Consider the following 24,607-nt stretch of genomic DNA (forward strand, 5'->3'; position numbering starts at 1 on the left):
TTGCCAACGTTAAAAAACATTTTTCTTTTGCAATATGTTTGATGCGATTATCCCGTCAACCGAAACATGTTTCCGTGTTAACTTACCAAAACGTTTATCATGCGCTGGACGTACAAACAAAACCAAAACAACCATTTTTTAACTCGACAAAATAAGTGAGAATGCTCTTTTGATTTCACCCACCCGTAAGCTTTTTGTGGTAAAACATTACATAGCATATTCAAAATTAATTATATTTATAATTGTCTGAAGGGCGTTATGCTTTTATCGGCATGCGAAAGACAAACGAACTTGGTTGGCATTGGAGCAGCGGTTCAAGAGTGATTAACATAGAGGACAAAGTAAATTTCCATCGTTGGACGCCAACAGACTACAAAAGAAGAGATATGGTTTGTGTTGTACTAGACATGAATCTTGGAAAATGGAGAAAAGCGTTTTGCAACCTGCAGTTTCAATACATTTGCGAGCGGGGTGAGTTTATATTTTGAACCGTTTGTTACACGTTAAGAAAAAAACATTAAAAAAAAATTAAAACAATAAATTATTAGTTCCTATGCGGACAAACTGACGTTAGAAATTAAAATAAATTCGATGCGCTTAAACAAGGAAACCAATACACTCAACAAGAATTAACAAATGACTGAAATGACTTGTACGAGCCTTTAATATGAGACTTCGATATAATCGATAAACTTTACAATACTGCCTTTACCCTTAAATGATTAAATTCAGAAAATGTATTGATTTGAATGAATGCAAGGTCGGCAGTACATTACACCGCTGATGTTACTTGTTCGCAACATTTCGTAGTAAAATAAGCTATAGGCCAGGGGTGGCCAACCAATCAGATTCCAGGACGCGCATTTATTACTTGGTTAACCGTTAAGAGCCATACTTTACACACATGGACGAGCCTATCACCCCATTTCTTACTCACTCCACAAGGCGATCGCGCGAAACGCGAAAAAATTGCCTTTATTTCGATAAATAGACAAAATTGTAATTTAGAAGAAGAAAAAAATGCACATTTTTTAATATAATGTTGTATATCAACCAGCATGATCATGATTCGAAACCGACAATAATCCATAACTTAAAAAAGGAAATATAACTGGGCGAAGAGCCGCATGCGGCTCGCGAGCCACGTGTTGGCCACCCCTGCTAGGCTATAGCAAACTGGTTTAGCGCTGGTAATGTGTTTCGTGGAAGCTGTACAACTGTCGTTTATAAATGTTTTTGACTCAGCGTAAAATTGCGGAGTCTTTTAAGTTTAACGAAGTTGATTACTGAGTATTTAGTTGTTGGAAAGATAACGCGTCATCTAAAGATGTTTAAGCATTTACTGTAGTTTTTTTTGTAACCAGACAAACGCTGCAACGATAATACTGACCCTTGTTATAACGGGGGAACATGTCAAACGGATGGCCGCTGTACATGCCTGGGCGGTTATTTCGGAGATCGTTGTGAAGCAGGTAAGATGCCTAACGAATATGTTTTAGCCAAACGCACAAATTAATATCGGTTTCAACAAACATCGGTTCATCGTTCGTTTAAAAAAGAAATACGCGTGTATTTTTAATAATCATTACTTGATTTAAACTTCGGTGACTGAGGAATGTAACGACAACACACGTAGACTATTATGTTATTGTTTGTTCAAGGTAGCTTACAACATTGATTGTATTGATTTTTAACCATTATTTAGTGTTCCTTATACATTTTGATTCCGGATTGTTGCAGAATTATTTTACCTATTTTAGTGTCCGATCATTGCAGCACTCTGCCTTGCTTAAACGGAGCAGCCTGCATCGGAACGCCGTTGCCTTACAGTTGTGATTGTCGCGACGGATTCTACGGAAATATTTGTGAGAACGGTAATCTGATGTTTAACGCAATCATTTTTGGTTTAATTTAGAGTTTGAAGGTTTAGATTTTATGTTTGTTAAATTCGTAGGCTTTAACTCATAAACCTCATTTTTTCTTTAATGTCATTTAAGTTCATTTTTTATGGATTATGGCTGACAATCATCTGTTACGGTAAAATATTTTTGCGACACCACACAAGAATCTTTACTGTTTTTGTTTTTTGTTTTCTAACGAAACAATTAGGACCGTTGAACTTTAAACTAACAACGGTAAATTTAAAACACTGACTGTGTTTTATAATAGTCGAGATTTTAGTAAACCGGCAGACATTAGGTATACATATGAACACTGCCTTGTTTCTGTAAACCAATGCAGTAGCCACCGCGGTTATTTGTTTTTCGCTTAAAGTAAAAATAATTTTCCACAAATTATTTGATTGTCATGCAGAGTACACATGTCGCCTGTCAGAAATTCCCGATGATATTGCAATTCGAAATGCGGCCAATGTTCACGTTGAAAGTCACCACGTCGCTTCTGTTTACGAAACCTTTACGTTTCGGTGTAAAAATCCTTCGCTTCAACTAGTGGGCGCCACAGAGAGCCGCTGTGGCAACTACGGAAGATGGGAAACCGCTCTTCCCACAGGATGCGGTAAGCGGACTTTTAAAATGTTTAAAAAATGTGCAGTTTCGAAAATTAAACCAATAACGAATGTGTTTGCCTAACAACTTCCTTTTCAAACTTGCAAAACTTAGCCAAGGGATATACCATAAGTCTTTTATTACAATTTGCCCCATATTACAAATAAAAAATAAAAATACGCTCCATAGATACTGAAAAATGCCAAAATGTCATCCTTGTTTGCATTTTGTGTTTTCTTGATTATGCTTTTAACACAATTATATTAATAATTCAGATTTTGGCATTGGGCCTTAGCAGGCGCGGATCCAGTAACGAAGTTACCGTGCACCCTCCGTGGATACGCCCATGGGCATTAGTTAAATCGCATGAATTATCGAGGACAAATTGAATTCTTATTACTTATCTTAATAAAGCTGTAGGCAAACACACCAAATTTTCATTATGTGAATTTGAGAAATAAAACATTAGGTTTGCGTTGTGCGTATAATAATTGAAAAAGAGATAAAATATATTCTTTAAAAGTAAAACCCTATTTGCACTGCACTTTTTTGCCTTGAAAGGACTAGTTTAACCGCAACAACAACGGCTAATGATACCTACTATTAATAAAAAAACGCCCGAAGGTATACTAAACAAATCATAAATGTCAAAATCACTAACAGCTTTCGCAGTATCTCATAGCCTGGGTGACGCTTCTCATCCCCTCACTGTACTTTTATTATAGTAGTCTTGCCTAGCTATCCGTCCGCCAAAAAAACTAATTTAACCTCTGCACCAACGATAATTCGTCATCAGATAGCACAAAAATCGTTCCAGATAACAACCAAAATCTAAGATACGTATAAAATCGCAAACGCAGTTTACAGATGCCCAGGACTGGACGAACCAGCAAACGGCCGACTCGAGAGTAGCAGCGGTGGTCCGGTTTCTTTGGATCTCCACAGTCGAGTGCGAGTGGTTTGCAATAAAGGATATCGGGCTAACAGAGGAGAAATACACTGCACCACTTCTGGTTGGAACCACCAACCACGTTGTCAAGGTTTGAGGTTTTTCACTTGACAGCGCGTGCTTTAAGTTTTTAAGACTGTTGATTTATGAAACTGCTGTTCTAAATTACATTTAGCATTTTTTATCGAAATCAGGGTTTTATAAAGTTAACTCAATGATATCCTAACCTTGGTGCCTTAAACTAAGCCGTTTTTTTAATCTTTTGGTTACAATAAATTTACTGGATTTAATTATTTAAGCAATGTTTTGTCATTTAAAAATTACCTGTTTACAACATCAATAACGAACTTTTTTCGTAAACTTACGCAGTAATATTTTTGCAGAAATTGCTTTTCGGAAATTACAACTGATTTTATGTAGTACACAAAAAGTCTGTTTTTACTAAGGAAGCCGCCAGCGCCAACAACTTTGGCTTACTTTATTACAGAAAAGCGATGTCGCCCTCCTCCCTTAACGGACAACGGTGGAGTAACTGACCCACGTGGGCCTTATTTCTATAAGTCTGAGGTCACCTTCTTCTGTGACCAAGGCTCCTAAAACATGGGCGACCGCACTTCGATTTGTGACCAATCTTTGCGTTGGACAGGAGTGGCAAATTGCGTTGGTAATGTTTGAATGCATTTAATTGAAAACTTTTATAAAACCAACTTTATGAATGTCATCACAAAGTTACGTCATAAACTGACGTCACACGTTAAGCCACAAAGCTGTGTCAAAACGTGACGTCACAAAGCTACGTCAAACGTGACGTCACAAAGCTGCGTCAAAACGTGACGATGTGCCAATAAAAGCTAAAATATAGGCTGCTCATTGATAATAGCGACAAGCCATGGAACTGCGAAAAGTTTTGCCACGTTAAAAGTGGCCTAACACTAATAAGGATGTTACGGGACACGTGAAAGTGCTGGTCACCTTAGGGAAGTGGTTCCCACCAAACTTATGGTCACAAGAGCTTGTCAAGCAACAAACTGAAATTGCCACGAAAATTTATAGACAAACCTAGCTAACAATTTAAAAAACCTAGATTATGCAGAATAAACCTAGGATACATATATATTACTTTATCTTAAAGTATTTCTCGCTTGTCATCTTCCTAATGTAAACTTTGAAGTATGTACATCATTTATTCGACATCATTGCCTTCATACATACATTAATTAGATTTGTATACAAGACATACCTAAGGTTTTTATTCACAGTATCCTCTAACCAAGGAGCTTTAAACGATTTGACATACTTTTTTTAACTAAACGTTTTCGGTCGGCTTGCGAAACTAGGTTGACTAGAAAACATTTTCAACGCTGTTTGAAGAGCAGTGCAATTAGCTTAGAAATACGACAGATTTGAAGAAATCTGTTCACGTCAAGGGCGCTGTACATATTAAGGTATGTTGCGCCCTGTGACTAAAAAACTCTCGTTCGATTTCTCCTAAATTAGAATATATATGCTGGCATTTTTCAACAATATACCAATATTTTTATGGGTATAATACTCATTTTGTTTGAATTGAAAGATTTGCCAATTTAAACCAAACAAACGCAAAGTTTATCGCGCTTTCCGCGACTGTTTTGGATTTTAGTTGCATGTTTGCGCACAGTTTCGCAAGAGAATGCCAGGTGTTCTTTAGGATAATCGTTTTATGACGTCCCTATGATGTCATATCTGAAAACGTTTTTTTAACTGGTGGCCGTAAGAGAAACAAAAACTGTTAAAAATGCTGGAATCGGACAGTCATAGTCATCGTCGATTTCTCCAATAGTCGCCTTTTATAAACTTTATTTTTTAAATTTCGTATAGCTTCTACTACATCGAGGCCACCTACAACTACGATGCGTTCTGTCGTCCATCGAACCCAGCCACGCCTCCAGCTGACCACGCCCTTTTTTCATCCCCCGCTGACCACGCATTCAGCCCCCACCGCTCCGCCTTCAGCCCCCGCCGATGAAGGGTCCTGGTGGAGGAATTGGGGCGATTGGGGGCCTTGGGAGGCCTGCTCGGTCACTTGCGGATCGGGCCAGCAGCGCCGCCGACGCCCCTGCCCCGGCTCCACACACAACGTACTGGAATGCAAGGGAAAAAACTACGAGCGGAGAGACTGTAATCAACCTAAGTGTAATAGTTCGCCCGGTAAGATATTACATATTGCAGTTTATCGTAGTGCTGTTCTATTTAAGGAATATTCAACGCATGTATAACTCTGAACTCTGAAATTAAAATTAAATGTTAAAACGGTTTTAAAACACTGTTTAGGCGTATAAAGGCACCTAGATAACGCAAGAAAATTGGTTAAAAATGGATGAGGATTGTTTTCGACTTACATGCAGGAAGTCCAACCCAATGACTTTCCCTGCTCGGTGGTTTGCATTGGGTTTAAAGAATTTCTCGGAAATTTCAATATGAAGTTGCTTGTACTAACAGATTGATCAAGCATTGGCGTATGGTTTCGACTCGCTCCTCTCTGAGCCTGCATAGCTCAGTTGGTAGAGCGACGGTCCCGGCTTGACCGGAGTTCGTGAGTTCGAACCTCACTGGAGGCTAGTTGTTTTTCTAGCCTGTCCTGCTGTCATCATTGATCAACAGATTCGGTGAGTCTGCGATGGCTTACGGCAGGGTAGCACTTCCAAACTGATATTTTTGTCGAATTTAACTAGAAATAGTAAACGTTTTACCCCTAATGCAAATATTTGACGCATTTAGTAATTTAAGAGTTTAAACAATCGCATCTTAGGGATAAATATTTTTAGTATAGTATTACATAAAGTGGCAGTTAAGGCTGTTCGATACTCGATAGTTTGGACAAATGTATCGCGATCCGATCCGATACCAAATGACGTCATTGCTATGCTCCGACAAGCACAAAAGGTGAAATTGAAACATTCAATGGTATTTTTTCCAGGTTATTATGCCAAAATTTGCTTCAAGGTTAAAGTTTAGTTACCTCCAGTTGTTGTTGACCAACTATAATTTTCGATAAATATATACTTCTCAAGTTTGAATCGCTGCGTTGGTTTGCTAATCATGGCTGAAATTGAAATGTTAATTATGCTTCGGATTAGCACCGATACTCCCCTAGTATCGGGCGAGTACCGACACTATAACGCTTGGCATTGGGTATAGGCTCCGATCCGTACTTTCGGACATTTCTAATGGCAGTGACGCAGTCATAGCGTCTGGAAAACTTCGTTAAGAATTACCTTTAAATGCCCTTTTGTGACAAACTTCGTATGACTTAGTTGGAAAAACCTTCACGTTGAACGACAAGGAATACAAGTTGTTCGTGGAAAAGCGCAACTACGCCGAGGCAAGCGAAAGCTGTGAAGCTATTGGAGGCATGCTTGCCGACTTACACGAGCAAAACGTGCACGAGAGGGTTTTTAATGCGTTTAAACGAACAGGTAAACATACACATGATGACCGGTTAAGAGCAGTTTCTGTTATTTTTTGCTTAATGGCTTATGAGCACTTTTTTTCTATCTTCAGTTCGATATTTAAGTCAGCTAAGTGATACAGGACATGCATAATTGCCAACGTTAAAAAACATTTTTCTTTTGCAATATGTTTGATGCGATTATCCCGTCAACCGAAACATGTTTCCGTGTTAACTTACCAAAACGTTTATCATGCGCTGGACGTACAAACAAAACCAAAACAACCATTTTTTAACTCGACAAAATAAGTGAGAATGCTCTTTTGATTTCACCCACCCGTAAGCTTTTTGTGGTAAAACATTACATAGCATATTCAAAATTAATTATATTTATAATTGTCTGAAGGGCGTTATGCTTTTATTGGCATGCGAATGACATACGAAATTGGTTGGCATTGGATCAGCGGTTCACCGGTGATTAACATAGAGGACAAAGTAAATTTCCATCGTTGGACGCCAACAGACTACAAAAGAAAAGATATGGTTTGTGTTCTACTAGATATGCATCGTGGAGAATGGAGAAAAACGCTTTGCAGCCAACAGTTTCAATACATTTGCGAGCGGGGTGAGTTTATATTTTGAACCCTTTGTTACCCGTTAAGAAAAAAAAAACATATTAAAACAAGAAATTGTTAGTCAAAGAAACAGGCACACACATATGTGTGTTAATAAACGTGATCTAGCCCTTCTGAATCTGCTTTTTTGACCCACGATTACGGCTGACATATCATTAGCACACCGAAAGTTATTGCAGGCTCACCAAATCTGTCGATCAATGATGCTAGAAAAAACAACTATCGTGGGTTCGAACCTTACTGCATGCTAGTTGTTTTTCTTACCTGGCCTGCTTGCATCATTGATCGATAGATTCGGTCAGTCCGCGATGGTTTTCGGTGTACTAAGAAATTGTTAGCCCGTCTGCTTGAAATAAATTTGCTGTAAAACCAAAAAACAATTCAATCAACAAGCACAACACAGGACTGAAATTACTTTGTACGAGCCTTTGATATAAGACTATGATAAAATCAATGAACTATACAATATTGCTTAAACGATTCAATTGAGAAAATATGCAAGGTCGGCAGTTCATTACACCGCTTATGTTACTTGCTCGCAACATTGCGTAGTAAACTGGTTTGGCGCTTGTAATGTGTTCACTGTTCGTGGAAGCTGTACAACTGTCGTTTATAAATGTTTTTGACTCAGCGTAAAATTACGGAGTCTTTGAGTTTGATGAAGTTGATTATTGAGTATATGATTCTTGGAAAGTTTCCGCTTTATCTAATGATGTTTAGGCATTTACTGTAGTTTTTTTTGTAACCAGACAAACGCTGCAACGATAATACTGACCCTTGTTATAACGGTGGAACATGCCTACGGGATGGCCGCTGTACATGCCTGGGTGGTTACACCGGAGATCGTTGTGAAACAGGTAAGATGTGTAACGAATAAGTTTTAGCCAAACGCACAAATTAATATCGGTTTCAACAAACATCGGTTCATCGTTATTAAAAAAAATACGCGTGTATTTATAATGATTAAATACTTGATTTAAACTTCGGTGACTGAGGAATGTAACAACAACACACGTAGACTATTATGTTATTGTTTGTTCAAGGTAGCTTACAATATTGATTGTATTGATTTTTAACCATTATTTAGTGTTCCTTATACATTTTGATTCCGGATTGTTGCAGAATTATTTTACCTATTTTAGTGTCCGATCATTGCAGCACTCTGCCTTGCTTAAACGGAGCAGCCTGCATCAGAACGCCGTTGCCTTACAGTTGTGATTGTCGCGACGGATTCTACGGAAATATTTGTGAGAACGGTAATCTGATGTTTAACGCAATCATTTTTGGTTTAATTTAGAGTTTAAAGGTTTAGATTTTATGTTTGTTAAATTCGTAGGCTTTAACTCATAAACCTAATTTTTTCTTTAATGTCATTTAAGTTCATTTTTTATGGATTATGGCTGACAATTATCAGTTACGGTAAAATATTCCTGCGACCCGTGACAAGAATCTTTTTTGTTGTTTTTGGGCGAAACAACTAAGGCCGTTGAACGTTGAATGAACAACGGTCGGTAATTAATAATAAAAAACTTTTTAATAAAATCTAGACAACGATAGTGTACAAAAATACTGCCTAGTTTTTATAAACCAATGCAATAAACATTTTTTTCTTGGTCCCCGCGGTTAATTATATTTTACTTACATTAAAAATATTTTGCCTTAATTTATTTTATTGTTATGCAGAGTACACATGTCGCCTGTCAGAAATTGCCGATGATATTGCAATTCGAAATGCGGCCAATATTCGCGTTGAAAATCACCACGTCGCTTCTGTTTACGAAACCTTTACGTTTCGGTGTAAAAATCCTTCGCTCGAACTAGTGGGCGCCACAGAGAGCCGCTGTGGCAACTACGGAAGATGGGAAACCGCTGTTCCCACAGGATGCGGTAAGCGGACTTTTAAAATGTTTAAAAAATGTGCAGTTTCGAAAATTAAACCAATAACGAATGTGTTTGCCTAACAACTTCCTTTTCAAACTTGCAAAACTTAGCCAAGGGATATACCATCAGTCTTTTATTACAATTTGACCCAAATTACAAATAAAAAATAAAAATACGCTCCATAGATACTGAAAAATGCCAAAATGTCATCCTTGTTTGCATTTTGTGTTTTCTTGCTTATGCTTTTAACACAATTATATTAATAATTCAGATTTTGGCATTGGGCCTTAGCAGGCGCGGATCCAGTAACGAAGTTACCGTGCACCCTCCGTGGATACGCCCATGGGCATTAGTTAAATCGCATGAATTATCGAGGTCAAATTGAATTCTTATTACTTATCTTAATAAAGCTGTAGGCAAACACACCAAATTTTCATTATGTGAATTTGAGAAATAAAACATTAGGTTTGCGTTGTGCGTATAATAATTGAAAAAGAGATAAAATATATTCTTTAAAAGTAAAACCCTATTTGCATTGCACTTTTTTGCCTTGAAAGGACTAGTTTAACCGCAACAACAACGGCTAATAATACCTACTATTAATAAAAAAACGCCCGAAGGTATACTAAACAAATCATAAATGTCAAAATCACTAACAGCTTTCGCAGTATCTCATAGCCTTGGTGACGCTTCTCATCCCCTCACTGTACTTTTATTATAGTAGTCTTGGCTAGCTATCCGTCCGCCAAAAAAACTAATTTAACCTCTGCACCAACGATAATTCGTCATCAGCTAGCACAAAAATCGTTCCAGATAACAACCAAAATCTAAGATACGTATAAAATCGCAAACGCAGTTTACAGATGCCCAGGACTGGACGAACCAGCAAACGGCCGACTCGAGAGTAGCAGCGGTGGTCCGGTTTCTTTGGATCTCCACAGTCGAGTGCGAGTGGTTTGCAATCAAGGATATCGGGCTAACAGAGGAGAAATACACTGCACCACTTCGGGTTGGAACCACCAACCACGTTGTCAAGGTTTGAGGTTTTTCACTTGACAGCGCGTGCTTTAAGTTTTTACGACTGTTGATTTATGAAACTGCTGTTCTAAATTACATTTAGCATTTTTTATCGAAATCAGGGTTTTATAAAGTTAACTCAATGATATCCTAACCTTGGTGCCTTAAACTAAGTCGTTTTTTTAATCTTTTGGTTACAATAAATTTACTGGATTTAATTATTTAAGCAATGTTTTGTCATTTAAAAATTACCTGTTTACAACATCAATAACGAACTTTTTTCGTAAACATACGCAGTAATATTTTTGCAGAAAGTGCTTTTCGGAAATTACAACTGATTTTATGTAGTACACAAAAAGTCTGTTTTTACTAAGGAAGCCGCCAGCGCCAACAACTTTGGCTTACTTTATTACAGAAAAGCGATGTCACCCCCCTCCCTTAACGGACAACGGTGGAGTAACCGACCCACGTGGGCCTTATTTCTATAAGTCTGAGGTCACCTTCTTCTGCGACCAAGGCTACCAAAACATGGGCGACCGCACTTCGATTTGTGACCAATCTTTGCGTTGGACAGGAGTGGCAAATTGCGTTGGTAATGTTTGAATGCCTTTAATTGAAAACTTTCATGAAACCAACTTTAGGAATGTCATCACAAAGTTACCCCAAAACCTGATGTCACACGTTACGCCACAAAGTTACGCCAAAACATGACGTCAAAAAGCTACGCTAAAACGTGACGTCACAAAGCTACGCCAAAACGTGACGTCACAAAGCTACGTCAAAACGTGACGTCACAAAACTACGCCAAAACGTGACGTCACAAAGCTACGTCAAAACGTGACGTAACAAAGCTGCGTCAAAACGTGACGAGGCCGCAGTTCTTCCTTAAATTGATGCCAGTTACCCAAACATAATATTTTGTTGATTTCAGACCCAAACGTAATATTTTGTCGCCAAGTCAAGGTTTTTTATGGATTATAAAAAGTGCATCGTTTTTTTGGCGATAGATTTAGCTTGCTTAGGCATTTTTGTATTACAGAATGTCAGTAGGCTATTTCGAAAATCCAAATTGTTGATCTTCGAAAAGACCACGTTTATGAAGATAAAGTGTTTTATAAGAATAATTTAGATACGTAACAATAAATAAAAAAATGGACAATTTGCGATAAAAGTTACCCCTGATCCAAGTGGGCATTGTGACATTTTGCCTGCTTTTATGGGTTAATATGGTTTAATTGTGTCGCAGTTCCTGATTTACAATGCTTCCACGACGATTTTTACAAAAATTACTCTCAAGAAACACAAAAACGTTGTCAAAAGCCATAATTTGACAAATTTTGACTTTATTAAAAATTTTGACTTTATTGTAAATTTTAACTTTATTCTTACCTATAAACTTCTTAAAAACAGCCCTTGGTGCTGAAAACAACTTTATTCTTTGATTCGTGAACAGACGAGGTCCTTACAATTTTTTAACTTTATTGACTTTTGCGGGGCCTACTGATCACCTTAGGGCAGAGCTTCCCGACAAACTTATGGTCACAAGAGCTTGTCAAGCAACAAACTGACAAGAAAAACCAGACAATAGAACTAAGATTTAAGCAGTAAAAAGGGCAACCAACAGAATTGCCACAAAAATTTATAGACAGACCTAGTTCACAATTTAAAAAACCTAGATTATGCAGAATAAACCTAGGATACATATTTAATAAACCTAGGATACATAAAAATTTTTATATATATCTTTGCGGATTTATGTTTTCGTTTTTGCGTTGTGCCGTTCCATTTCGGAATATGAGCCATATCCGTTTTCTTGTCTAACTGTGGTTTTAGGTTTGCTTTTGCCTTTCCACCTTTTCTTATCTACCGTGTTTTGCTATGTCACTGATTCTCATACCACTTTCCTCTGGGCCGTGTTGTTATCTGTGGCTTTCTGCGACCGCTACACGGATCGCATGCTCCTTTTGCTTTTGTTTTACAGTAGTGGTTGGGGTTTTTACGCAGACTGTCTTTGTCTTTGTTCATCTTGGATGTATTTTATAAATTTATTTTACATTTATATTTTAATATTTTAATTTTTTACTATTTATTTGTACAGACAAACTGATGATGCCATTTATAGGCGAAATACATATTTGTATTAAAGTGTTAGACCTTGCTGACTGATTTTTGTTCGGAGCGGTGCGCTTCTCAAGCTTTTATTAATAAATTTTAGAACTTTTATCTTCGGCATTATGTGTTCTGTTGGAGGGCCAGATTCTGTTGTTAATACATATACAAAGCTTAGGATACATATTTATTACTTTATCTTAAAAGTATTTCTCGCTTGTCATCTTCCTAATGTAAACTTTGAAGTATGTACATCATTTATTGCACATCATTGGCTTCATAAATAAATTAATTAGATTTATATACAAGACATCAAGACATACCTAAGGTTTTTTTTCACAGTATCCTTTAACCAAGGAACTTTAAACGATTTGATATACTTTTTGGAACTAAACGTTTTCGGTCGTCTTGCGAAACTAGGTTGACTAGAAAAAACATTTTCAACGCTGTTTGAAGAGCAGTGCATTTAGCATTTTTTAACAATATGCCATTATTTTCATGGGTATAATACTCATTTTGTTTGAATTGAAAGATTTGCCAATTTAAACCAAACAAACACAAAGTTTTTCGCGCTTCCCGCGACTATTTTGGATTTTAGTTGCAGTTTTGCGCACAATTTCGCAAGAGAATGTCAGGTGTTCTTTAGGATAATCGTTTTAAGACGTCCCTATGATGTCATATCTGAAAACGTTTTTTAACTGGTGGCCATAAGAGAAACAAAAACTGTTAAAATGCTGGAATCGGACAGTCATAGTCATCGTCGATTTCTCTAATAGTCGCCTTCATGAACTTTATTTTTTAAATTTCGTATAGCCTCTACAACGTTGGCAGCTTTTACTACATCGAGGCCACCTACAACTACGGTGCGTTCGGTCGTCCATCGAACCCAGCCACGCCTCCAGCTGTCCACGCCCTTTTTTCATCCCCCGCTGACCACGCATTCAGCCCCCACCGCTCCGCCTTCAGCCCCCGCCGATGAAGGGTCCTGGTGGAGGAATTGGGGCGATTGGGGCCCTTGGGAGGCCTGCTCGGTCACTTGCGGGTCGGGCCAGCAGCGCCGCCGACGCCCCTGCCCCGGCTCCCAACACAACGTTCTACAATGCAAGGGAACCAACTATAAGCTGAGAGACTGTCCCCTGTATCCCTGTAAGTGGTATATCTAACAAAGTTGCTTCAGTTAGTTGCACATTTAAGCTTAGAAGTTGTCACGACTCAAGAACTCAAGTAAATTGCTTTACTCAACTTCACTTGAGACAATATTGCCAAATTACTTGACTAAACTATTTTGGGCAACATGAGTAGACTTTAGTTAAGTTCTTTGGACTTGAACTTCAGTAGTTTACTCAAAAAAACCTCATTTAGACTTAAATGTTTTCATTAAGTGCAATTAAAACTAAATTATTCTCGCTTTTAGTTTGTTTTGTATGGTTAGCTATCAACAAGTTATCAAAATTGATTTTATGTTCGATTTAAACAACTTAATAACTAAACTTGCCTTGCTATTCTAATGACTTGGACGGACTTATTTGGGCTTTGTCCAGACAACATTACTTTTTCACAACATTGCTGTATTTAAAGGCCTAAATAAAAATGTAGATTGATGTGTAAAACCAGTGTAAATGAGGCAAAGCAGTTTTAATATGCCTAATTCTTCAACATTATTATGCTTTGCAACAATTTTTTCTAGCCGGTAAATTGTTTTGCAGCATTTTTTCTGTTATTGGTTTAATATTGTACTTGTGGAGCAGTGGTTCTCAACCTTTTATGGCTTGCGGTACCCCTCAGAAATAATAAATAGATTGCGGCACCCCTGCAAGATTTTTCTGTAGGTAATTCACTAGAATGTCGCAATAAACGGAACTGGAACAACCTACAACAACTCTACAAAAACGTAGGAAGTTAAAATTGGGTTTATTCCACTCTAATCGTACACAAAAAAGTTGTAACAGTTGAGCAAAAATCAAAATCTTAAAAATCTTATATTTCGCGCCACCTTTGAGCGTGCACCCCGGTTGAGAACCACTCATGTAGAGTATAATGGATTATGCAATAAAATTATTTTTTGAATTATCCTACAATATTGGATGTCTCTAGTCATCTTAAGGTTGTAAAAGTGAAGTCCAGCTTTGTGCCAAAACAATTGACTTAAGAAGGGAGTAAATAGGTCGCTGCGTCAAATAGGCCTTCTGACAAAGTACAAAACGAAATTTCTTATGAAAACAGCATTGATTTACTCAATTTATTTTGATTGGACAATCTTATGATCAACTAGAACAGTGCTTTTCAGCCTTTAAAAGAACCGTTCGCACTTTTTCTATTTCGGAAAAGTTTCGTCCGCACGAAACTAGCACAGTAAGTTTGCAACATTTGTTTTTTCCTACTTATGAAATCACAATGAAGGAGTTTGTGTCTTACACACTATATGACTGTCCTGTAACACATAAGTGGGCGCACCACATTATTTGATTACTATAATACACATAATAAAATCATAATATGCACCACTTTCATCCACACATTCATCCGCACGACGTTTGTCATCCGCTTTACCTTTTTTATCCGCACAAGTGCGTACCATACCACGGGTTGAAAAGTATTGAACTAGAAGATTAATTGAGTTTTACATTAAAACCAATCAGTCAGCTTTTACACCAATGCTTTATAGGCAGTGTCAGCTTGCGCGGTATAATATGTACATAAAATCTTACGGAACACCTACATCATTACATACCAATCCAATCTAATTTAACATTAAGTTTATTACCTATTTAACAAAAAAGTCTTATTTTGCGTATTAGCTTTGCATGATACTAACGACAGTCAACTTAACCCTCAGAAAATTTGGGTGGTTTTAAGAAAAGCAAAATATCGGCCCAAGTTTGCCGATGTGTACATATGGTTAGAACCGGAATAAACCAACAGTCTGCCTCTAGGATAAATCTGAGCATGCTTTTTCTGACATTTCAAAAAACGCTGATTTACATTCAATGTTTGCATGTGTAAAGGTGGACGCGAGTACGACTTCCGAAACAAGCGGTATATTGCCAGTTCGGATTTAAGGAATTTCGCAAACGCCGAGGATGCCTGCCGCCACCTCGGAGGTCGTCTTGCAGTCCTTAAGGAGAAGGAGGTGCACCTGGGGATTGCAAAACTTCTTACTTACGGTTGGCTTAATTCAATTTTAACTTGACTGATAGAATTGTTCGGTCCTTTGTATTTTTTATTACATGTCAATGTTCGACATTTCTGCTAAAGCGTTTTCCCCGCCATTCGATTACAAGTGACGTTATAATATACATACGGGCCAATTTACTCAAAACTGCTTTAAGCGTTAACAAGCCAAAAACCTTTGATTGTTAATTCATGATTTTCAAGGTAAGGTGCGAAACGGTACATTGGATCACGAAACCCAGCTAGGTGCACAACAAAACTTTACAATAGGTTCCTCTGGCATATAGTTTTTCAACCAGCGTTTCGGCTTACTATCCGGCAAGCCTTCGTCAAGGACTAACACACAAAGCCAACAGGGTTTTTTTGTGTGATTTTACTTTGCGCCCTGTTGGCTTGTGTGTTAGTCCCTGACGAAGGCTTGCCGGATAGTAAGCCGAAACGTTGGTTGAAAAAATATATGCCAGAGGAACCTATTTTAAATATACTATGTCTGGTAGCAACAGCATATTTATAAGAACTTTATATTCGATTATCACAGATGCCACCCCTGATAAGTATTTCCACTTAGCCATGACATTTCTACTTGGCTTCGCGTATAGGCTCACTACCAGGGCGGATCCAAGGGGGGTGAGGCACGTGGCCATGGCCTCCCAAAACTGTATTTTTCGCCCATTTAAGTAAATGCAAAAATATTTCTAGTTTGAATCTAATTATGTTTCTAGGATGTCTCAGTTCATTTGAATAAAATCGCTTTAGCCTAAAGGATCATCACAACATCGAAGATTAAAGTTTGGGCAACTTAAACGATATAAAGGTGTTTTGCGCTGTGAGCGAATCTATAACATCGTTGTAGCTTAGGGTAACACCTGTCGAATCTGAAAGTATACCAAGTGAAACGAACTGTGTGTGTTTATAAGGTTACTTTTATGACGTCACGTTTAGGTACAACTTTATCATTTTGACGTACTTTATAATTTTGACTAACTTCGTCTCTGAAAAAAAAATGGTCATGTCTCCCCAAACCAAATTCCTAGACCCGCGCCTGACCTATTTATATGCATCGTATTTACAGTAGTTGCTTGCTTTACATGCTACTGTGTCTGTGTTATCAGCCAGCCCATCATGGATTGGCCTCAGGGTGACTAACTTCTGGAAATGGTCCGACGGTGACAAGGTGATAAACATCGACAACAGAGATGTATTTAATCCTTGGACTACCGAAGGTCAAACAAATCGCCGCCTGCAATGTGCATACTTAAATGCTGATGCGAAATGCCATGATTGGGGTTGGGAATGGCATCGCGGTTGGCGTCACACTAAATGCTGGCAGAAGGCTGACTGCAATGCCGAACATTTCTACGTTTGCGAGAAAGGTTGGTCGTATTTTTTACGCTTTTTAAACATTAACCGAGAAACGGCAACAGGGTTTACTTGGTGCCCATAAAATCTTCGTCGATGGCAGCGATATGCCATGTTTTTATCATAGGTAACTACTAGGGCCCGCAAAAGTCAATAAAGTTAAAATTTTTTAAGGACCTCGTCTGTCCATGAATCAAAGAATAAAGTTGTTTTCAGCATCTAGGGGACTGTTACTAAGAAGTTTATAGGTTAAAATAAAGTTAAAATTTACAATAAACTTAAAATTTATTAATAAAGTCAAAATTTGTCAAATTATAGCTTTTGACAAAGTTTTTGTGTTTCTTGAGAGTAGTTTATGTAAATATCGTCGTGGAAGCATTGTAAATCAGGAACTGCGACACAATTAAACCATATTAACCCATAAAAGCAGGCAAAATGTCACAATGCCCACTTGGATCAGCAGTAACTATTATCGCAAATTGTCTATTTTTTATTGGTTGTTACAAAACACTTCCTCTTCATAAACGTGGTCTTTTCGAAGATCAACAGTTTGAATTTTGGGAATGGCCTATACTAACAATCTGTAATACAAAAATGCCTAAGCAAGTTTAATCTTTTAAAATTCATAAAACACCTTGACTTTGCGACAAAATGTCACGTTTGGGTCTGAAATAGACAAAATATTATGTTTGGATAACTGGCATCAATTCAAGGAAGAACTGTGGCCTCTACAAACAAGCAATTTCGTTAGGTTAAAATAAAGTTAAAATTTGATAAAAATAAAGTTAAAAAAATTTTTTTTAGATTAAAATAAGAATGGCCCTAGTAATTACTAACTTTGTCGTTGGAAGAAACTGTAACATGTTTAAACCATGCCTAAACAATATGAAAATACTTTTCATTACAAGCAAAGGTTTTGTGAAAAGGATATTTGCGAATAACATGCCCGTCCAGTAGAATCTGACAGTAGACTTTCAGCCGACAGCAGAACTCAATTTACAAAATTTCTTTTTTGTTTCGTGCATTGATTTGCTGAATTAGTGTGTTGATAAGGCAAAAGCAAATGACACTGAACTCAAAAAATAAAACACATACTTTCCCAACTGGTACGGAGTGAAATTTTTTCGTTTTGTACTCCATTGCAGTGCATTAAAACAACTTAAGCCACGTGTCGTGTCAGGTAATAGAATTCGCTCTTTGACAGCCCCAAAACGTATATGTATCTGTCATGGCGTTTTTGTACAAAGAAAGTTTGCAGTTAAAGAAAATAGGTACGTTAAAAGGTTGCAGGGTTTCCGCAATTCCACACAGAATTCAAAACGTTTTTAATGCAGGTTCAAATTCTTGAATATAACGTTTTATGTTTAAATATTATGTTTTGAAAATTTGCTATTTAACTCGATTTTACAATATTGAATTTAACGTTTGGTTATTGATATTGGTGTAGTTTCGTAAAGTTGTTGGTTATAGACTTAGGGGTCCGTAAACTGGACAGTAAATGGAAAGTGGTCCGTGACTAAAACAAGTCGGAAACCACTGCTTTAAAATGTTACTTTTCACAATGCCAAAAAAATTCGGGTGACTAGGTGCAACAAAGTTAAAAAAGGGCGCTGGTCTAGAATCCTACCACATTATTAAATCAACGCACAATATTAGGGTTAGGGGCGGCGAGAGTTAGTGTTTGGATGTGGATGGGTCAAGTATTCTTATATTTATTTTTAACCCTAACCAAAATAATGTGTGTTGTGGTGGGACTTTCGACCAGCACGAAAAAAGTGCATCTTTGGTCTGCTTTTAAATTTTCAGACTTCCACGTTATGATTTTCTCATGCACTCTGTATTGCATACATTGCACTGTAAACATAATAGGGTGCACGAACGTTTTACACGTTAAGGGTGCAGTTCAGATTTTTTTCTGGGTGCACTTGTCATACTTTCCACAGTGGCCCCCACCCAAACAGTCCAGCGCCAATACTTTTATTGTTGCTAAAGCTAATAATGCTGTTTCTGGCTATTGACTTTCATTCCGAAGTTTTATTAGTTAAAAGACAATATTATTTACATTTACAATGCTAGAAAATATTAGTTGTAGCTAATTTACTTCATTATAATAAACTTAGTTAGCAAATAGAGGAATCAGGTGGCACTGTATAAAGACAAATTGTATTTGATTCTCAACAAGCTTTCGCACAACCGTGCTTCATCAGGTCAAATTTATTCTTGACAAGCTTTCGCACAACCGTGCTTTCATCAAGGTAATTTCCATTTTGTGTGTTGTGCATTCCAAAACATTAATGTTTACCAGCACTTCCCAACCCGTGGCCAATGGTTTCCAGGTACCAAACTCGAAAATGTTTTTTCAATTATCTTTTATAACGACTTGGCTAGTTAGTCCACAGTTATTAAAATATGTAACCAATAAACAAGGCCTATTTAATAAAAACATGCAAGTAGTTCAGGAGAAATATATGTATATCTAACATTTTTAGTATTGTCTAGTGTCGACAAGGGAGTCCAATCATCTAACAAGGAGAAACAACTAGCGATGAACTCGTGGTGCCTATGTGCAAAAAATCATACAGCGATGAAGAAAAGGACAAACATTTAAATGTGTAATTATTCTAGACCGGTGGTTACTGTATAGTTAAATCATATCCAAAATGGCCCATTGATTGAGTTATAGTTCCTAACAGGCCGCTTAAAATCCGGAAATGCGATAATTTATTGAAAGATTTTATGGACTACGTATGCTACATTTATTACGCACCACATTGTGCAATTTTGGAAAAACATATAAATAGTTTCCTGCTTTACTACACTCTGATTATGTTTTTGTGCCTTGTTTTTAGCTATTAGTGCTTTAAATGTGAGTTTAATAAAATAAAAAACAACGGTTATGTGTTCCAGTGTTGGTTGACTACAAAAACTAAGTCCACTTACAAATAACAGTATTTTTGTTAGCTGATTTTTACGCATTTTGCGTTTCGTCCTTAGTATTAAAAAAAGAGGCCGAACAGTGTATTAAAATAAATAATTTTATTAATTACTACATTCAAATTATGTCCGTGTTGGGTCGTTCCTTGTTCTACAATTGACGATTAAAAATCAAGCAATATATCCACCGCACAACGCAGTAAATCAAAACGTGAATTGAGCACACATTTTTGTAGTGGTTTATCGTGATATTTATTGATTCGATCTATATTTGCCCCTATGATTTCGTTGTATCTGGTAGGACTCCAATGGTCCAGCCACAAGATCGAAATATATATTTCGGAATAAAACAAAAATCGGACTAGGACCTTATAATCGTAATAACGTATAAACGAAATATGTCCTAAATACGTCGGAATAAGACTTAACTTGCAGGAACCAAGCCTTCACAAAATTTCACCTAACCCCGCCCGTAGGTATATCACAAACCCTTCTAATAATTTCAACTCTGAAAACAATTTTCAAACCCTAAACAGGGCCTACAATCGATGCCAAAACAGCGGAGCCTTGACGGCGCCTTTCCATCTAGGGTGCCCAAGCGTCGATACCAAAACAGCCGATGGCCCCTGATCGTCCCATACCCTCTCCCTACAGTTTCAGACGTTATTTTGGCCATCAAACGCCCTGTTTTAATGAATTTAGGACTTTCCGACGGGTATGTGTGTTATTCAGGCGATTTAGATCTTATTCTGTCGTGGAAATTAGGCCTACTGCGTATTTGGCTTTATTATGTCGTTGGTCTTCATACTATGGTATTATAGATTTTTGTGCTTAATGTATTTTTGCTTTGTAGTTATTATTGTATGTTCCCATCTGATTCCTATAAAACTGTCTTAAATGGTGCCAAGGTGTAATGACTGCTAGCGATGGATACAATCGTGTTTATACTTTTAATAGCTTACGTTACAACATGTTGGTCACCTCGGACAAACTTCCGACGTCAACCTGGTTTTAAAATGGCCATATGCCTGAAAAAATCCATCTCTTTAGGTTTTAATACTGTTAGCACTGCTGTATTGAGGCATTGTTTTAACTACGTGTGACGAAACCAAACTAAACAATTATGGTTTGTTCAATGAGAACATATTATTGACTTGCGTCTAAAAGTTGTTCACAATATTTGTCAAAAGTTAAAAAGCTTAGTGTTAATGCACATTTCAACATACTAAACCATGCCTATTAAAGATTTTCATCCTGGCAGCTGCACAGCCGACAATTGTCTGCGAGAGCCTGTGGCTGTTTTAATTCTCATGTAAACGTTTTGAGTATACCAGTACCCAAAGTGTACTTCGGTTAAAAATGAGTTACTTTTACATTTGTAGAAGATATAAACACAATGATACTTGTGCAAAAACTGTTTGTTTACATTTCGTACCTTGTCCGTTATTTTAATTTTGCGCTGACTGTTGCAAAGCTAACTTTCTCACGGTTGTACCTTTTAAATGCCTTTGATCCGCGCTAAGTACAGAAAAGTTTTTCAAGTTGGAAAATAAAAATAACCCATTTGTGGGAGAAATATAAACTGAGATGTTTGGTAAAACAACAGTTCGTTCAACTCTTTTCGTTTGACAGTAATTTGACTGCGCGTTAAAGTTCGCTAGGCTGACTTTTCGCACAGGGTCGTGCCTCATAAATGCTTATGAAGCGCGCTTAGTACAGAAGCATTTTTCAAGTTGGAAAATTAAAAATTACACATTAGTAAAAGACGTATACACTGAGATATTTCGTAAAACAACTGTTCGTTTAACTCTTTTCGTTTGGCAGTAATTTGATTGCGCGTTAAAGTTCGCTAGGCTGACTTTTCGCACAGGGTCGTGCCTCATAAATGCTTATGAAGCGCGCTTAGTACAGAAGCATTTTTCAAGTTGGAAAATTAAAAATTACACATTTGTAAAATACATATAAACTGAGATGTTTCGTAAAACAACTGTTCGTTTAACTCTTTTCGTTTGGCAGTAATTTGATTGCGCGTTGAAGGTCGCAAAGCTGACTTTTCGCACATAGTAGTGCAGTATAAATGCTTATGATGCGCGCTTAGTACAGGAGAATTTTTCAAGTTGGAAAATTAAAAATTACACATTTGTAAAAGACGTATAAACTGAGATGTTTCGTAAAACAACTGTTCGTTTAACTCTTTTCGTATGGCAGTAATTTGATTGTGCGTTAAAGTTCGCAAAGCTGACTTTTCGCACAGGGTCGTGCGTTATAAATGCTCATGAAGCGTGCTTAGTACAGAAGCATTTTTCAAGTTGGAAAATTAAAAATTACACATTTGTAAAAGACGTATAAACTGAGATGTTTCGTAAAACAACTGTTCGTTTAACTCTTTTCGTTTGGCAGTAATTTGATTGCATGTTAAAGTTCGCAAAGCTGACTTTTCGCACAGGGTCGTGCCTTATAAATGCTTATAAAGCGCGCTTAGTACAGAAGCATTTTTCAAGTTGGAAAATTAAAAATTACACATTTGTAAAATACATATAAACTGAGATATTTGGTAAGACAACTGATTGTGTAACTCTTTTCGTTTAGCAGTAATTGGACTGTGCGTTAAAGGTCGCAAAGCTGACTTTTCGCACAACCGTTTCATTAAACTACTGATTCGTACAGAAGTGTTTCTGAATTTAACCTCGTAATAAAAGTGCTTATCTTCTGTTTAACTAGACGTATGAATTTTCTTCCATGAATGGGTAAGTTTTAGATTTCCAGCTTAAAAGCACTGCAGTATAAGGGCGCATTATACGCATTCCTAAGTCACTTTATACTACAGTGCTTTTAAGCTGGAAATCTAAAACTTTTTAAGCTGGAATTAAAAACGTCGGCTGTGCAGCTGCCAGGATGAAAATCTTTAATAGGCCTGGTTTAGTATGTTGAAATGTGCATTAATACTAAGCTTTTTACCTTTTGACAAATCTTGTGAACAACAATATTTTTAGACGCAAGTCAATAATATGTTCTCATTGAACAAACCATAATTGTTTAGTTTGGTTTCGTCACACGTAGTTAAAACAATGCCTCAATACAGCAGTGCTAACAGTATTAAAACCTTAAGAGATGGATTTTTTTCAGAAATATGGCCATTTCAAAACCAGGTTGATGTCGAAAGTTTGTCCGAGGTGACCAACATGTTGTAACGTAAGCTATTAAGAGTATAAACACGATTGTATCCATCGCTAACAGTCATTACACCTTGGCACCATTTAAGACAGTTTTATAGGAATCAGATGGGAACATACAATAATAACTACAAAGCAAAACCAACGACATAATAAAGCCAAATACGCAGTAGGCCTAATACCCACGACAGAATAAGATCTAAACCGCCTGAATAAGACACATACCCGCCGGAAAGTCCTAAATTCATCGAAACAGGGCGTTTGATGGCCAAAATAACGTCTGAAACTGGAAGGAGAGTGTATGGGACGATCAGGGCCATCGGTTGTTTTGGGTCCTAGTCCGATTTTTGTTTTATTCCGAAATATATATTTCGATCTTGTGGCTGGACCATTGGAGTCCTACCAGATACAACGAAATCATAGGGGCAAATATAGATCGAATCAATAAATATCACGATAAACCACTACAAAAATGTGTGCTCAATTCACGTTTTGATTTACTGCGTTGTGCGGTGGATATATTGCTTGATTTTTAATCGTCAATTGTAGAACAAGGAACGACCCAACACGGACATAATTTGAATGTAGTAATTAATAAAATTATTTATTTTAATACACTGTTCGGCCTCTTTTTTTAATACTAAGGACGAAACGCAAAATGCGTAAAAATCAGCTAACAAAAATACTGTTATTTGTAAGTGGACTTAGTTTTTGTAGTCAACCAACACTGGAACACATAACCGTTGCTTTTTATTTTATTAAACTCACATTTAAAGCACTAATAGCTAAAAACAAGACACAAAAACATAATCAGAGTGTAGTAAAGCAGGAAACTATTTATATGTTTTTTCCAAAATTGCACAATGTGGTGCGTAATAAATGTAGCATACGTAGTCCACAAAATCTTTTAATAAATTATCGCATTCCGGGTATTTTAAACGGCCTGTTAGGAACTATAACTCAATCAATGGGCCATTTTGGATATGATTTTCCAAATCTGTTTATTTTGCCATGTGCAGTTTTAAGCGGCGATCACGAACGATTGTGTAAAATGATGCGGGGTAACTATACAGTAACCACCGGTCTAGAATAATTACACATTTAAATGTTCGTTCTTTTCTTCATCACTGTATGATTTTTTGCACATAGGCACCACGAGTTCATCGCTAGTTGTTTCTCCTTGTTAGATGATTGGACTCCCTTGTCGACACTAGACAATACTAAAAATGTTAGATATACATATATTTCTCCTGAACTACTTGCATGTTTTTATTAAATAGGCCTTGTTGATTGGTTACACATTTTAATAACTGTGGACTAAATTAGCCAAGTGGTTATAAAAGATAATTGAAAAAACATTTTCGAGTTTGGTACCTGGAAACCATTGGCCACGGGTTGGGAAGTGCTGGTAAATATTAATTTTTTGGAATACACAACATACAAAA

General features: G+C 37.1%; 1 protein-coding gene and 1 long non-coding RNA gene across 2 annotated transcripts; both read left to right on the forward strand.

The window, feature by feature from the left end:
* The first annotated feature begins 8,266 nt into the window (after nt 1–8,266).
* On the forward strand, nt 8,267–9,390 carry LOC146132053 (uncharacterized). The gene is made up of 3 exons (XR_014501690.1): nt 8,267–8,375; nt 8,661–8,774; nt 9,202–9,390. It is a non-coding gene; the product is annotated as an uncharacterized LOC146132053 (long non-coding RNA).
* A 10-nt stretch (nt 9,391–9,400) lies between these two features.
* LOC146132054 (uncharacterized) lies at nt 9,401–23,180 on the forward strand. Its single transcript, XM_083397195.1, has 7 exons — nt 9,401–9,405; nt 10,263–10,435; nt 10,832–11,008; nt 13,339–13,671; nt 15,531–15,689; nt 16,809–17,069; nt 23,116–23,180. Exons 1-7 carry the CDS (start codon nt 9,401–9,403, stop codon nt 23,178–23,180), a joined length of 1,173 nt encoding a protein of 390 aa, XP_083253321.1.
* Nucleotides 23,181–24,607: the final 1,427 nt, after the last annotated feature.

The sequence above is a fragment of the Ascidiella aspersa genome, chromosome 9, assembly GCF_963924565.1.
Source record: "Ascidiella aspersa chromosome 9, kaAscAspe10.2, whole genome shotgun sequence".
NCBI lineage: Eukaryota > Metazoa > Chordata > Ascidiacea > Phlebobranchia > Ascidiidae > Ascidiella > Ascidiella aspersa.

Coding starts and splice junctions, on each gene's coding strand:
- LOC146132054 (XM_083397195.1), top strand. Junction 10,436..10,831: donor CCACCAACCACGTTGTCAAG/GTTTGAGGTTTT, acceptor ACTTTATTACAG/AAAAGCGATGTCACCCCCCT. Junction 13,672..15,530: donor AGACTGTCCCCTGTATCCCT/GTAAGTGGTATA, acceptor GCATGTGTAAAG/GTGGACGCGAGTACGACTTC.